The 17,289-nt window shown below is 39.9% G+C and overlaps 2 protein-coding genes across 20 annotated transcripts in view; one reads left to right on the top strand and one right to left on the bottom strand.

Moving 5' to 3' along the window:
• CEP15 (centrosomal protein 15) overlaps positions 1–17,289 on the bottom strand; it is a 431,988-nt gene that overhangs the window by 140,849 nt on the left and 273,850 nt on the right. The window lies entirely within an intron of this gene.
• The window catches only part of CADPS (calcium dependent secretion activator), a 434,367-nt gene that overhangs the window by 232,321 nt on the left and 184,757 nt on the right, over positions 1–17,289 (top strand). For all 19 annotated transcript variants that reach the window (XM_087708812.1, XM_087708811.1, XM_087708807.1 and 16 more), the window contains exons 10-11: positions 11,551–11,659; positions 13,924–14,136. In XM_087708812.1, the coding sequence (XP_087564938.1) occupies positions 11,551–11,659; positions 13,924–14,136 (322 nt within the window). The remainder of the gene's footprint in view (positions 1–11,550; positions 11,660–13,923; positions 14,137–17,289) is intronic.

Raw genomic sequence — 17,289 nt, 5'->3', positions numbered from 1 at the left:
TGTTGTTGGATCATGATGCTTTTTTTTTTTTTTAGTTTTGCTTTATTTATTTACTTTGACAATCCTGGCAGAAACATGTCCTTTCCATTGTAGAAAAATAAATAAATACCTGAAAAGGCTAAATGAAAGGGTACAGAAAAGGGTACGATTTAAAGAATGGTGCTGAAGCAAAACAGGTTGGTGTATTTTTTTTTCCTGGGCTGAAAGAGCTACACAGCAAAAATATTGGGGAAGACTCGGATTAAAAACTCACATTGACTCCAGATGGTTTACAGGTAAATAAAATTCAATGTAGTTAATAAAATTATTGTCATGTATTTATTCCAGTGGTGGGTTGCAGGCTCCATCCGGAGCCTGCCTGGAGCATTGGGTACTGTTCTGGTACGGTGCTCCAGAGGGCCTGCCCGCCTGCACTCCTTAACTGTCTTTAAAGTCTTCGGCGCTTCCGTGCACGGCGCGTACAGTGCCTGCGCAATGCTCCACCAAGCAGCTGGAGTGTTGCAGAGGCTCGCGGAGACGTTACTGGACAGTAAGATGCATGCGCGCACTGCATGCATCCATGTTGACGACATCATGCCTGTTCCAACTGTATCGGTTGGAACAGGATCTGAAACCCACCACTGATTTATTCCCATTCTGTCTCATTGACGATGGCATTTTGTAGCTACTTTTGGAATTCTATGGGGATTACACTCAAAGTTTGTGAAGTACAACTGTGCCCCTGGACTAAGAAAAGATTAAAATACTTAAGGTTTCCAAGTCTACAAAACAGTGAAGATGGGATGTTAAGAAAAATTATGAATGAACTGGAGAAGTTAGTCATTTTTATTGACTCAGTATTTGAACTCTTTTTTTTATTACTTAGATTGATTTCTGATGAGTTCAGAAAAAAAAACACTCTTCTGTTAGCCAGAATAAATAAAAATGCACAAAATGACTAAGACTATGTTTTCCTTAGTAATGTGTGAAGCCTCCAGAGGCTCTTCATAAATTTCCAGAATGGAAAATTCATGAATGACTTCATTAAAAAGGCAAACAGTGTGACATGAATCAGCAAGGTGCATATCTGAACTGACTTGAGCATGTTCACAAATTAGAAACTGTCAAACATGAAATTAACTACTAATGTAGAGAATACTGATGAAGCATAACTACCTGGTATCTGTATTCAGAAGATGACTACTTATGAGTACTAAGAACATAAAGGGAGTATAAAATATATACAAGGTAGCTCTGCCTTCTGGCCACTGGCATTCGTACTGCCCCAGCTATCAAATAATGCAAAATTGGCATCAACTATGTACACACCAGGGGTGGGTTTCGACCGGTTCGCACCGGTCCCTGCGATCCGGTTGGTCGCTGAACCCAGAAGTAAGTAACTTCCGGGAACGGCGAAGGCCCCCCCCCTGCGCCTGCGCACGCCCGCACACCCGCGCCCGCTCCTTACCCGGTTTTTACGAATTCTGCCCTTTCCACGCATGCGCAGAACGCCTGCGCGATCCTCCAGGAGCAGCTGAAGCATCGCGCAGACGCTAGTACGCACGCGCATGCCGCATGTGTGCACGCGCGTGCCGCGTGCGTGCGCGAGGACGCCACCGGCCTAGTTCCAACTGATCCGGTTGGAACGGGGCGAGAAACCCACCCCTGGTACACACACACAGTTGCAATGTATGACTGTGAAAGTTAGACCATAAGAAAGGCTGAGCGCCAAAGAATTGAGGCCTTTGAACTATGGTGCTGGAGAAGACTCCGTCGAGTCCCTTGGACTGCAAGGCAATCAAACTGGTCAGTCCTAGAGGAGATCAACCCTGACTGCTCTTTAGAAGGTCAGATCCTGAAGATGAAACTCAAGTACTTTGGCCACCTAAAGATAAGGAAAGAATCACTGGATAAAAGCCTAATGATGGGAAAGATTGAGGGCAAAAGAAGAAAGAGACTGAGGTGGCTGGCTGGAGTCACTGAAGCAGTTGGCGTGAGCTTAAATGGACTCTGGAGGATGGTAGAGGACAGGAAGGCCTGGAGGAACGTTATCCATGGGGTCACAATGGGTCGGACATGACTTCGCAACTAACAACCAAAATGTTCACACAAGTCTCAGTCCACAAAGATAGATGTTCAGACCAACTCAATGGAAAAATGCTACCCTGTTTCCCTAAAAATAAGACCTCCCCGGATAATAAGCCCAATCGGGTTTTTGAATGCATGCACTAAAATAAGCCCTCCCCTGAAAATAAGCCCTCCCTGAAAATATTGCAAAACAACAGCAGCCATGAGGTGACCATGCTCGCCGCCTCCTTCACCTAAAAAATAATAAGACTTCCCAGAAAATAAGGTCAAGTGCTTATTTCAGGAGTCAAAAGAAAATAAGACCCTGTCTTATTTTCGGGGAAACAGGATATTATAGGGCACACATATGCATTATATATAATATATATGATGTATATATATTATATATGCTATTAATTTCACATGGATTCCTTCACATTGACATTGAGTATCCATGAATGAGATATATGTCAGCTTCTAGAGAGTAATATCTATAAATACTTCCTTCCTCTATTTTCCTCTGCCTTGTGTACCACATGAGGCTTCTACCTTTGTTATCTCTGCTAGAAATGTCTGGATTCAGTTGTCAGTGATTGATGTGTGGTTCTTATTGACAATGAAGATTATTTTGCTTCTGCAAAAATAAAGTGTACCTAAGAAACAATTATTTGCACAATTTATTTGCTGAGTTAGAGGACATACTACTTAACAGTTGCAGGGAGATATTTTTGAGAATGTTGAAACCAGATGACAAAGTGTTCACAACATTGTCTGAAAATATGAAATACGCTGATTCTCTCATTTCATTTTTCACATAGTAATTTGGTTCTGATTATTTGAGCATCTGGAAGCTGGAGGCAAGGAAATAGCAACGATAATTACATGTTCACCCAGGAGGTGGCAGCAACATACCACTTATTGGCAGGAGGGACTCCAGAAACATACTGTATAATTGGGTGGTTTGTGATGATGCCATGAGTTCAATCATGTTTAAATCTTGACAATTCTATGGACCAGCTCTCTCTGCATTTTCCAAGTCCTGTATAGCTTTTTTCAATAGTTTTATGTTTTGGCTGGTGTCAGCTTTGGGGGGGTATCTAGCCACCATGTTTTTTGGCTGCCTCGTTTCCTTTCACGGCTGATCATTCTGAGCATAATTTCCTTTTCCTGTGAATGTGATAACATAACACAGCCAAACTACCAGTAAGTAAGGTGGCATTTGGTGATTTGCCTTCCAGTGATATGCCTGGTTTTATACGAATCAAAACAAGACTTAATGAAACTCACTTAAACATTTTTGCAACTCAGATAAATTGCTTTGTGGTGTTAGTTTATGATTGCACAGAATTTTTTTTTTTGCTTAGCTAGATAAGATTCATGCAGAAAAAAACTTTAATTTTTGTGAGGCACACCGTGTTATTTTGAGAAGATAAAGTTAACAGTAATTGGCTTACAAGAGACTTTTGTGAGGCATAGGATCAGATGTGGATTTACCATACCAAGCTAAACGCTGTACAAAAACAACAGCAGGCTTGAATTCTTGGTGTAAAACAAAACACTATTTTTTTTAATCCCTCACTGAAAAAAATTAATTTTCACCTCATTAAATGACATGCCATAGTCCAGTGGTTCTCAACCTGTGGGTCAGGGCCCCTTTGGGGGTCGAACGACCCTTTCAAGCGGTTGCCTAAGACCATCAGAAAACACATATTTTCGGTGGTCTTATACCAATTTTATGGTTGGGGGTTACCACAATCTCACAGATTAGGCCTCCTCCGAATTCCATCCACCGGCCAGTGCCGACTGGTGACTACCCGGAGGAGAGCCTTCTCTGTGGCTGCTCCGACCCTCTGGAACGAACTCCCCGTGGAGATTCGAACCCTCACCACCCTCCAGGCCTTCCGCAAAGCCGTTAAAACCTGGCTGTTCCGACAGGCCTGGGGCTAAAGAGCTGTTGCCCCCGTCTCAAATGGTATGACTGTTGTGTGTTTTTAAATTATGTATTGTTATGTTTCGTCTTTTATTTTTTGTCTGTACCCCCCTTCCCTGATTTGAATTGTGAACCGCCCTGAGTCCCCTTCGGGGGGAAAGGGCAGCATATAAATATAATAAAATCAAAATCAAATCAATGAGGAACTGTATTAAAGGATCGCGGCATAGGGAAGGTTGAGAACCACTGCCACAGTCCTTTCTCTATTTCGAACCAATCGGAGTTTCCATACAGTGTGTGCACTGTGGCTTCTTGATTTGTGTACAGTGACTGCATCAACTTGACCAGATGTGCTGGCTGGTTAGTGAGGATAGAAAATGGCCCTAGCTGGTAGAGTTGCTACAAGAGGTGGAAAAATTAAGGAAATTCCTCCCCCTTCCCCAAAAATGTTATGAATTCTAAGAGAGCATGGAGGCAGGGAAATAACATAGATTGTCCGGTTACATCTCTCCAACTGAGTAACTGAGAATCCTTCTCAGAGAGCAATGGAAAAACAACTCCAGCTATTCTTTGGATTTTACCTTGTTCAATTTTTGCAGATTCAGAAATTAGCCTTGTGTTACACTGTACAGAACCCTCAGAAAATTCAAGAGATACTATATTTACCAATAGAATAGCATTCTTTATTGGCCAAGTTTGATTGAGCACTCAAGGAATTTGTCTTTGGTGCATATGCTCTCAGTGCACATAGAGAAAAACAAAATACATTCATCAAGGATCATAAGATACAACCCTTAGTGGTAGTCATAGGTTACTAATAAGCAATCAAATCATACTAGGAAACAAATAAAACAATATAAATTGTAAAGATACAAGCAACATGGTTATAGTCATAAGTGGGAGGACATAGGTAATAGGAAGGATGATAAGAAGAGTAGTAAAGTTTTAGTAAATAATTTGATAGTGTTGTGGGAAATAGTTGTTTAGCAGAGTGATGGCATTCGGGAAAAGTTATTCTATTCTATTCTATTCTATTCTATTCTAAAGAACTCTATAAAGAATTCTATTCTATTTACCAATAGGAAGCAAAAGCTCCTCCCCCAAATAACTAGCTATTCCCTGAGAAGAAAGAAGAATTGTAGGAACCCACCATTTTCCCGTGGTTTGGTCTGGATGTCATTGAAAATTAGCTTGAAGATTAACTATTGATGGGTGGATCTGCTGGCCCAATAAATGTTATGCTTTTTTCTCTCCTTTTGCTTTCCTGCTCTATCCATATTTACCTTTTCCTTTGTCACATGGCCAGGTGTGAAAACCAAGTTCGGGGACTATGCTTTGCATTTATGTTCTCTTCGCAAAAAGAATTAGCTTGTCAGAGACAAAGTTGGTTATAGCATCTCTACCGAGAATGCTATAAGGTGTGAAGGGCAGATTATACGGCGCATATTTTGCCCTCACATTTTATAAACATTTAGCCATGGGCTGAATCATTTTCACTGGTCTTGGGCAGTGTGGGCAAAACATTTGGGCTTGCTGTGTCAGAATTTTGGAATAGGCCGAACTTTACTCTCCTGGCACGTCACAAACCAAATAGAACCAATTCTCTCTCCTGCTCCCCATCTAGGCCCACCCTGGACATTGGCACTCAGTAGCAATGGTGAGACGAGGCCTGAAGTCATGGCACAAGTCTTGAAGTCAACCACAGCCCTAGCACTACAGCTGCCACTCAAAAAGGCCACCTTGGTCATTCCACACATGAGCCCTGGGAAACAGCATGATTCCCAGCATTCCCCAGGATCTGTTGCATGCTGCTTACTGTCAGCAGGGGTGGGCTGCTGGGGGCTCTCATGGGTTCGGGTGATCCTCTAGCTAGGATTCTGCCCATTTCAGGGAACCCCCAAACTCCACCCCTGTCTGGCCACGCCCACCCCACCCCTCCCAGGAGTCTCCACGCAGCCCGTTCATCATGCCAGGTAAGTGTAGGGCTCACGTGGAGGCTCATGTAGAAGGGTGGAAACAGGCTACCGGAGATTCCAGAAGTCTGGAAACGGGCTGGGGGGGAGCAGTTTTCACCCTCCCGGAGGCTCCAGGAAAGCCTCTGGAATCTGGAGTCGGAGGAGGGCGAAAAATGCTTCCCCTCCCCTCCGTGGTGCAGGGGGCCAACTAGGCCATGCCCACCATGGCCACGCCCACCCAGCAATGGGGCAGAGAACCCATTGCTGCAATTTTTGAATCCCACTCCTGACCATCAGGCACTGTTCTCTTTCTGTTGACAGGCTCCTGCAGCCTATCCAAGACTGCTCCATGACAAGGACTTCATTCTTGAAGCAGCTTCAGGAAATGCTATTCTATGCCTTTTTTTTTTCACCTCCAAAAACTGCACAAAAGTGCACCCCATTCCTACACAATTTTGGGAGGATTCAGAGGCTGCATGAGAGCATTCCCCATTCTCACAAAGCCTCCTCAGATTGCATGAAAGTGGGATTTTGATGAATGCTGGCATGTCACATTGCGATGTGTCACCTTTGGACATGTGTCACAGGTTCACCATCACTGGTCTAAAACCTTTTCCAACAGTAATAGGTTGACATGTTCCAAACAAGAAACTGAGTGAAAACCAGCCAGTTAGTTCAGATAGGTAAAAAGACTGTTGTGGATATGCTAAATGATCAGCAAATAGCTGAGAAATTTACCCCATAGTTGATTTTGAACCAGGAAATGGACAGGGACCCATACACTATAAGGAATGGCACAATATCCAAATATATCTTATGAATATAACTTATATTTTATTTACACCTACCTGTTAGCGTGGAAGTCTTTGAGAGAAATACCCAAAGTCCATTGGAGTTGGGCGGCTCAAATAAATTAAAATGATAATCTCATTACAAATCATAATAAATGATTACAAATCATAATGATAATCTCATACCAGCTATGAGGTCGCAATAAAGCCACTTGGGTGAGTCATGTGAGTGGATATAATACGCTTCCTTCAAAATAAGTTTCCTTTGTGTACGTTTTTGAAGAGGTTTTAGGAAACGTTGAATTACTGTACCGGGGAATATGGAAACCAGCGACTGAAAAACTAGACAGCTTCTCGGGAAAGGTTAATACAAGTTCGATACCAGTGGAGGGCAGCATGTCACCGTATTATTTTGGCAGAGTTGCAAGCTCTCAGAAACCTCCTATGAATTTACAATTCTTCTGTAGCATTGCATTCCACTTAAGTCCTAGTTTTACTTCATAGGAGTATTTTAAAAAGAAATGATTTGGAAAAAGTGGACCTTGGGCAAAGACAACTTTGGGGGATTCATTCAAGGGACGTTTCTATGAAAATACTGTGTTATGGCATCCATTGATTAAATTTAAGTTTTGAATAAGGCAAAAGGGTTTTTTGTAGTTTACAATCATCTAAATTCCGAGGATGCAGTTTCAATCACATACATCACCATATGGAATTTTGACCCCTCCCTGGAGATGCTTCTGTCACCAAAGTAAAGAATAAGACCCCAACAGACTTGGAAAGGAATGCCTCTGCCAATCACAATTATTTGCAGTCCTCTGTTATCTCTTCTTTTCAGTCAGGCAGTGGTGGGATTCAAGTAATTTAACAACCGGTTCTCTGGCCTAATGATTTCTTCCAACAACCAGTTTGCCAAACTGCTCAGAAAGTTAACAACCGGTTCTCCCGAAGTGGTGCGAACTGGCTGAACCCCACCACTAGCCAAAGGCAAGCCAGAGACAGTGATTTGCTTAGTTGGTTGATTGTGCTGGAGAATCAGGGCAATAATTCTGCCTCTTCTTGCTTTCTAATAGTCAGGGAATCAAAAAGAGATTAATTTGCAGCCTCAGATCTAGAAGCTACACTAGATATGGATACAGATGCAAGCAGAATCCTGAAGAAGGATTAACATCATTAATTAGGTAAAAGTAAAGATTCCCCTCGCGTATATGTGCTAGTCGTTCCTGACTATAGAGGGCGGTGCTCATCTCTGTTTCAAAGCCAAAGAGCCAGTGCTTTCTGAAGACGTCTCTGTGGTCATGTGGCCAGCAGGACCAAACGCCGAAAGCACATGGAGCTCTATTACCTTCTCACCAGGTGGTCCCTATTTTTTCTACTTGCATTTTTTACATGCTTTCAAACGTCTAGGTTGGCAGAAGCTGGGACTAGTAACAGGAGCTCACTCTGTTACACGGCGCTAGGGATTCGAACCGCTGAACTGCCGACAACTGAATAACAAGCTCAGCGTCTTAGTTACCATGTCCCGTCATTAATTAATTAACAGCAAAAAGTCCAAAGCATTTCTGATAACATTAAAATTCAGAGAGAAGACATCCTAGCCTTTTTCTCCTCCTTCCCCGATTCCCCCCAAATGACTAACATCATCCATTAATGCAAGAGTTTATGGGGGGGAAAAGTTTCTTCCAGAGGTCGAGGAAATGTCTAAACCAATATAAGAACGTAAGGAATCCAGAATGTGACACAACCTTAACAGAGGCATTTTTCAATCATTTGATGATAAATTTCCCTATTCCTAGCCCAGAGCACAGGAGAATCCCTGGCTTTCCAACTGCCTTCTCCTAGATTATCCCGATTTTTTTTTTAAAAAAAAAGACAATATATTAAGTACAAGCTGTGTCTTAATGCAGCCTGATGGGCACCTAAAGGCGATGTCGAATCCCCCCCGCAGCCAATGAAGACTGCCATCAAGTATTTGACATTGAATGTGGCATGTCATGCACATCGATGGAGGAGTTGAAAGCTACCATTTACAAGATCAGTGACAATAACTATGTAGAACTATGGAGGGGGGGGGGCGGCTTTGGGATTGCTTTAATATGATTGCTAACCAGCAATTTAGCTCACATTGTTTCTGACAGAGTGTCAGTCTGACATTATGTGAAATGAACGATGAGAAGGAATGCACGTTCTTCTTTTTGGACAATAGCTATCTTTTAAAAAATGCTGTGAGCCTTTGAGTTGACAGCTCACTATCAAATAATTGTTAAAAAAAACAACCATGTCAATTGTATTATTATTTTTCCTATCATATTCATTTTTACTCTCTGCTACAGAGGTGGGTTTCCATTATTTTTACTACCGGTTTGCTCGTATGCGTGCTTCTGCATGCGCAGAAGCGTCCGGGTGGATGGGTGGAGCGTCCCACCACCACCACTACTGGTTCGCCCGAACTGGGCCAAACCAGGAGCAACCCACCTCTGCTCTGCTAGTGCTGTCTCCAGTAACATTCTACAAAGTCCTGACTTGACCTTGTTGTTGAATGAGGAGAACCCAATAAGGGTTAGTTACACAAGAACTATAGAGTGATTATATATCAACTGAGACAATGAAGAAACCATGCCTATCAGTTAAAAAAGCTCATTTCCACTAGAAATCACAAGGGATGGTTAGAACATCTCTGGTGAATTTGTCAGTGTGTTAGAGAGTTAATGACTTGGAAGACATGGTAACAAGGTCAGCCAATGAATAGACATAGAAACTAAGTCAGCCAATGAGGGCTGTTTGGAAACTGAAACAGTATTTGCTGGAGACAGCTAGGAGCCTGGGTGTGGCTTAGCTTAACTTCTGTACAAAAACTGGTCTGGTGCTCAAAACTAAAACTGAAACTGTTCTTTTCGCCTGTTTGTACCCACTTAAAATCTCTACTCTCTACCACATTGGAAGAACCAGCATGGGTATTGTGTACATGCCTTATGTGTTATTATGTATGTAAAGAGAAGTTAATGAATCAGTTACCTGTGTGTGCTTTCTGGATGAGATTGCTGCTGCACCCTTTCCTTGATTGCAGTTTCATAAGTATGCAGTTGGATACTTGGGCTCGAGGCTATAGTACTAATTCCCGTGCAGCATTTAAATCACTGTTAACCAATTCCCTATACTCAACATCATTACAATTTTGCATTAAGGTGTACAAAGGAAGAAGAGGGAAAATTGTTTATTCTTGATCAACTATAGCATAGTTCGTTGGACCCTTCATTGTATCCCAATTGGTTCCTCAAGTTTGTTTTAGTATTTTAGCATGAAGTTGGTATAATAAGCTCTGATAAGGATATTTGGAATTGTATTTGATAGCATTAAACAGAATTTCTGATACCGTGTTTTCCCAAAAGTAAGACCAGGTCTTATATTTTTTGGGGTGGAGTATATTGTCCCCTTCTTTCTTTTCACTGTCGCGGGCCTTCAGGAACTTCTTCTATGGCCAGCAGGGCCTGCAAGGCTTTCCTGAAGGCCTCTGTAGCCGATAACAGAGCTTTGGATCGATCTGGGGCTCTGTTATTGACTGCAAAGGCCTTCAAGAAAGCCTTGCAGGCCTTGGCTGCTGCAGAACAAATGGGCCAAAAAGGCAGGTATTGGGGTGTGCAAGGCCTGGCTGCAACTGTCCAAAGGTAAGTAGTAAGGTAGTTCCATCCACCCCTCCATCCCTACCCTAGCTTAATTTTTACCCGTGCACACTAGAGTGGGTGGGGTCTTAATTAGGGCTTATTGTGTGGGTAAGGCTTCTATTGGGCATGTATGTAAAAATCAAGCTAGGACTTACTTTTGGGGTAGGTTGTGTTTTGGGGAAAACACTGGAGTACCATTGTAGTTTACCAATAGTAAAGGGACAGAGAAAGTCATTAATATTTAATTGACACAAAAATATTATATCCGTCAATTTTTAAAATTAGAATTCCATACGGGTATTTTAGTATTTAATAACAAGTTTGGATACATGCATACATACTGTACATACATACATACATACATACATGCATATAATTTTAGAATGTTGATACAATAAATAGCTGACACCTCTCTGACACCTCCATGATGTCATTTATTTTCAACTATAAGGACAGGTTATATGTTAAGTTCACCCTTTGAAAGTGTATTTCAATAATACAGCAGGTGAATAGGCCTTCAGAGCATTTCTGATGCATGTTCCCAGTTTTTGTATCTTTATATCATACTGAGTATCATACTGGGAATTTTCTAACACAATTCCCAAGAGATAAGATTGTACTCAACCTAAGAGATTGTTCTGCATTTGCTGATCAGAAGACTATATGAATGTTTAAATCAGGGGTAGTCAACATTTTTATACCTACCGCCCACATTTGTATCTCTGTTAGTAGTAAAATCTTCTAACCGCCCACCGGTTCCACAGTAATGGTGATTTATAAAGTAGGGAAGTAACTTTACTTTATAAAATGTATAAAGCAGAGTTACAGCAAACCCCTACCGCCCACCATGAAAGCTGGAACGCCCACTAGTGGGTGGTAGGAACCAGGTTGACTACCACTGGTTTAAATAAACCTGTAGGATATTGACTGTAGTGTCCTACTATTCCCTTCTTTTCAGAAGAATCTTGAGATTTATATTACAGGAATCATCTATTAAAATAGATAATATCTACTATATTATCTATTAAAACAGATCTATTAAAATAGATAATAACCTATGGAAAGATTTATCTGAAGATAAATATAGAACTATTTGCAAAGGCTCCCAATTGGAAGCATTCTTCCATCATCACTTGATGTTCCTTAAGCTGTATGATCTTCTGCAGGTTAGCCAATATACATTTGCCATGTGCAGCTACCGAGAGAAAAAGGCTGAACCTCAAGAGCTGTTGCAGCTTGATGGATACACAGTAGACTATACAGATCCACAACCTGGTAAGTAAAATGGTATGCTAAAGTTTGTTTGCTTATTTGCTGAATGCCAACTTTCTTGATTATAGGCTTAACTGAAGTTTCTGTATGTTTTTATGCAGACGCCTTAATTATGTTGTTTGTGAATTAAATGATCAAGATGATTTTGCTCATTAAAAACACATCAATCAGGTGGTCTAAACCTTAAAGGAAGAAACTTATGAACCTATCTCTAGAATACGACTTTTTTCACCAGCATAATGGATAGTAGAGAGTGAATTACCAATCTTTGGGGAACAAGGGCAGAATTCAAGAAATTGCAAACCAGTTTACTGAATATATTGGTGAAAAACATTGCTCCAGATAAACGTGGGCTGAACAGTTTCAGTAAGGGTCCAGTAAAGCTAAGACTTTCATCACAAACCTTTTACTAACCTTTACCAGCATCAGAAAAAAGGGAGAGATAGGGAAATCCAATAATTTTTCTTTTAGTTTCAGAAAGCACTGACCAAAAAATAATAATCACCAAGGTTTCATGAGATAAATTATTTTGTGATTCTTATGAAGAAGTAACAGATTAAAAAACAGACAACATAGAATACAAATAAATAGGATTATGTAATGATGTAGAGGTTTAAACCCAGAGTTGGGTCTCTCCCAGGATTTGTACTTAAATTAGTGCTTTTGAATTATTCCTAAATGAACTCTAATTAAAGATGAGCAATGACACAGATTAGTTAATTGATAGCACTAAAGGGTTGTGAATATCTTTAAAATTATCTTAGTTTAAACTCTAAAGTGACAAATATAGTTTTAAGTGAGGCAAAAAAACCATATTCACATATATTGTATGCTAAAGGATCTGAGCTAAACATGGAATGTTGAAATAGGGTGATTTGATAGCAATCACACTCATATACCATTCCATAATGCTTTGCAGCCCTCTCTAAGTAGCGAGCTGCAAAGCAGGTTACAGAATCAGCATAATTCCTCCAACAATCTGGGTCCTCATTTTATTGACCTCAGAAGGATGGAACGTGTAGTCAGCTTTGAGCCGGTCAGGATCGAACTCCTGGCAGTTGGCAGAGTTTGCCTGCAATACTGCATTGTAACCATTGTACCACTACAGCTCTTGATACTTCATTAACACTTTAATGAAGATATTAGCCCAGAGTGAAAAACACAAAGGACAAATTTTGGTTTGGTTGGCTGATTATTAGAAAAGGATAGATGTTCTCGTTGAAAATTATAAAAGTTATTTAAAAAATTAGTGGGGAGATTTTTTTCTGTTTCTTACAAACTATCGCAAAATCGCTCTCAGATAAAGAATGAAAGGTTCCAGATGAGCAAAAAAAAGAGTCATTATCCTGACATTATTTAAAAATCATGGAATTCAGTACCTCAGTAAATTCTTCCCACCATAGCATTTCTGCTTTCTGGCTTGAATTTAAAGAATCATTTGCTATTCCAGAAGCAGATCTTACTCCTTCTTCAATTTGCAGCTCCTAGCCCCTTCTCGTCCTTCATCCTGTTTTGGTCACCATACTATTAAAAAAATGTTGAGACTCTAGAAAAATTGCAGAGAAGCGCAACTAAGATGATTAGGGGACTGGAGGCTAAAACATATGAAGAATGGTTGTAGGATCTGGGCATGGCTAATCTAGTGAAGAGAAGGACCAGGGGAGACATGAGAGCAGTATTTAAGGTGCTGCCATAGAGAGGAAGAGGTCAAGCTATTTTCTAAAGCACCCGAAGGCCAGACAAGAAATAATGGACGGAAACTGTTCAAGGAGAGACTCAACCTGGAAATAAGGAGGAACTTTCTGACAGTAAGAGCAATCAACCAATGGAACAGAAGTTGCCTTTGGAAGTTGGGGGAGCTTCATCACTGGAAGCTTTCAAGAAGAGACTGGACTGCCATCTGTCAGAAATGGTGTAGGGTCTCCTGCTTGGGCAGGGAGTTGGACTAGCCTCCAGAAGTTGTGAATGCCCCAACAATGGAAGTCTTTAAGAAGATGTTGGATAGCCATTTGTCTGAAATGGTATAGGGTTTCCTGCCTAGGCAGGGGGTTGGACTAAAAGACCTCCAAGGTCCCTTCCAACTCTGCTATTGTATATTGTATAGATGACCTACAAGGTGCCTTTCAACTCTGTTAATCTGTAGATTTTTTTAAAAATGCAAAGGTGTCCTTAAGCAACCATAACGCCGTCTTTTGTTTTGGGAGGATCCATGACCCTGAATGTCAAATGCTAGAAAAACTAAACGAGTGTCTTCTGTTATCTCTCAGGTTTGGAGGGCGGCCGAACATTTTTCAATGCAGTGAAAGAAGGAGACACGGTGATTTTTGCCAGCGACGATGAGCAGGATCGTATCCTCTGGGTCCAAGCCATGTACCGAGCTACCGGCCAGTCCCACAAACCTGTGCCACCTACTCAAGTTCAGAAGCTTAATGCTAAAGGAGGAAATGCGCCCCAGCTAGATGCCCCCATTTCTCAATTTTGTAAGTAAAGCGTATTCTTATCAAACCAAACAGTTTGGACTTAAAAGTGGCTTGTTCATAGCTACCGGGGGGAGGGCGAGAAGGGTTCAGATAATGTATTTCATATTGCTTTTAGATCTGAGAATTGTACGCAAAGGATCAAGGAAAAAAAGTTATTCCATAAAAATGCAGAGGAAAACCTAAAATGCAATACTTGATGTATGGATGCTAGAATTTTCCAACTCCTAACTTGTTCTGCCTGTTTTTTTTTCATCATCACACTCTCCTTTTCAGTATTTTTGGAACAAACCCCTCTATTGGGGACAATCATTCATAAAAGGCCCTTTATAAAAATTGATTACTAATAATTCAGCTTAACGAACAGCTAATAATTAGCCATTAAAGACTATTGCTCTAATTTGGCTTCCTCCAAAGTGAGATGGGAAGGAAGTTGTACGTAAGTCTACCAATCTCCTTGTTTTAGAAAGTAAGCAGGCTGAGCCCTTCGCTATGTTCAATATGGCCATCATCTACCACTTCTCCATTTGCCTATCCATTCCTACCTTACTAAAATTGTCCTACCATGGCCACTTTCTGGTTCTCTGATCTGGGCAGGCTCTATTGCTTTACATTGAAACCTACTGAAGAAGTATGTCTATGGAGATTCTCAGTCATCCAGGTCATGGTTGTCCCAAAGGTGCTTTTTTCAGACCTGAAGAAGCTTCTTGGATGAGAAGTGAAACACTTTCAAGGAAAAACAAAGTCCAGGTACCTTTTGAAAAAGCATCTTTGGGACATAGTCAAGAAGTCGGTCTCTTTCTCCCAGCCCCCAGAATAGCAGCATCTGAAGTATAAGGGCTTAATTATGGCTAGCTGTTGACCAACAACTCTCTAACTTTCAGTCTGTAACAATCTCAATGGCACAGGGATTGCTGGCAAAGGACAGATAGACTGATATGCACCCATTGCATGGGTACATAAGAGTAGTATGGGACATATATATGAATATGTGGTCCTATCCCAGAAAATACTATACCACTATAGAACTTTCCTCCTAGTCAATTTAAGGTAAAGTCTTGTAACACATGTATGTGTTATACACAAGGCATGATAAATTAACATAATCTTGATGCAATTTAGTTACATTTACAGTTTAGTTAATTGTTAACTAGCTAGTGGACTTATAGCCAGTAGCAATTTGGTATCTTGGTAAATAAAAGTATTTTTTGCACTTGTGTCTGCAGAAATCTTGGAAAATCCCCATTCCTTGATTTGGAAATTTAATAAGGGGGGAAATTGGAAGAAATCGGTTCACATAAATTATACTTTTAAATTGGATTGTCCTCCTAGATGCAATTTAATGTGTGAATTCATATGTTAGGTCAGGGTCCCTACATTATATTAATGTGCACAAAAAAGTATAAGATACGTACACTGTTATTATTCTTACCTATATTCTTTTGGGCATAAATTGTTGAACTGCTGAGACATTTGGATATTTTAAAAAAATCCAGTTAGATTAATTTCTATGAAAGATTTTAGCACGTCAGTGAAGTTGGATACATCAGCCCTTTATTTTATTTTATTTTAATTCTATTTATTTATTTATGTATCCATGTATTCATTGTTTTTGGATTCATTTGACAAGGCTGATTAATCTGAAATATCTCAAACTATTCATAGTTTTCTGGAATATTTTTTGGGTGGTCTGATTCTGATTGTAATGGAAATATTTGTTTATTAATGTACTATATCTGCAGAAACTTATCATCTTTGAAAACGATGAAATTAACTTCCTCTGTTTTTACATGTGTGCATAACTTGGACTTTACTTAACTCCATACTTTACTCCAGCAAAGCTTGGTCCTCATTTTAGTATGAATTAAAATATAGTATGATACAGGTTGGTTGAAGGATATTGAATTCATATTTTCCTTTTTCATTGCAAATATACATTACACAAGGAAAACTTTTGCTGAATTAATTGACAGTTTGACTGACTGACTAGTTGGATGGTTGCAGCACTGGGGCCTTAGAATAGCATCTAGGTATTTTAGACCCAAAGGCATGAAGAAAGTTTCAGGAGAAGCCCATTTCATGTTCCAAATTTAGGTCAGGTAAGTAACAACAATGTATTTTTCTAGGATGCTTGCACAAGGATATTATGCAGTAGTTGGGTGGCCTCTCCTAGCTCTATGACTGGACTAAGAGTTTCATTTAACTTTTTCCCCAACATTCTTTCTCAAAGTTGTGCATTTTCGATTTCAGCCATTCCATTCCATCTGTAACTTTACCTGTACATTGCCCAAAATGCAACTTCTGGAAATTTTAACTTCTCTTTTTTCTTGCCTCATTTCAATTCCCAACTTGTGAAATCAAGAAGATTGACCAAAAAGATCTTCAAAATCCTGAAGAATTTCTTTTGTTAGTATTAGTGTTTTTCATAATTATTCATAAACATACATCTCATATCCTTGTTTTTTTATTTATATTTTTGCCACCAGTAAAGATCCTTGCCACTTACTCAGGGAAATTACCATTTTCTCAGAGGAGAGATTAAATTAAGTAAAGGGACATTGAGCTAAAAAAATAGATATTTTTCAGAATTCTTAAGAAAATTCCAAATTAGATAAAAGGAAATCAAAATTAGCTATTACACCAGGTTTTTAAAAAAAATAGTTTTGGATTAAACCAAATATGATTAAAAGTAGTTTCTTTTAGTTTTATATCGTTTTAGACCCACATTTCTAATTCTACATTGAGTAACCTAGCCTGAAAGGGCTAAAAGAGAAAGACAGAGAAGCAAGTCTGGGGATACATATTATGTATTTACCTCTTTGTAGGTATATTATGTGTTATATATTGGCCTGTTGATTTGCATAGAATAAATAGTGAGTTATTTGGGTTTTGTTAGAGTAGCTATTATGTTCTGTTCATAATGTTTCACAAATCGGGTGATGAAGAAATGGCTGTATTGCAAGATACAGCTTTGTTCCTCTTATTCTAGGCTGTGTCTTTTAACCCGTTCCTTTCTGAATAAAACAATGGGAAGTAGAGAAAGCCTGCAAGCAAAATATTTCTTCTCAATTTTTTTATGTTTCTCATATGCTTTAATAGCGAACCAGATTCTCAAAAATGGATATTCCCTTCTAGAATCTACATGCCCTTAATGCA

This window comes from Thamnophis sirtalis, unplaced genomic scaffold, assembly GCF_051295495.1.
Source record: "Thamnophis sirtalis isolate CommonGarterSnake01/CBP01778 unplaced genomic scaffold, rThaSir2_p1.2 scaffold_3, whole genome shotgun sequence".
Lineage (NCBI taxonomy): Eukaryota > Metazoa > Chordata > Lepidosauria > Squamata > Natricidae > Thamnophis > Thamnophis sirtalis.
This window is presented reverse-complemented; position numbering and strand designations above follow the sequence as displayed.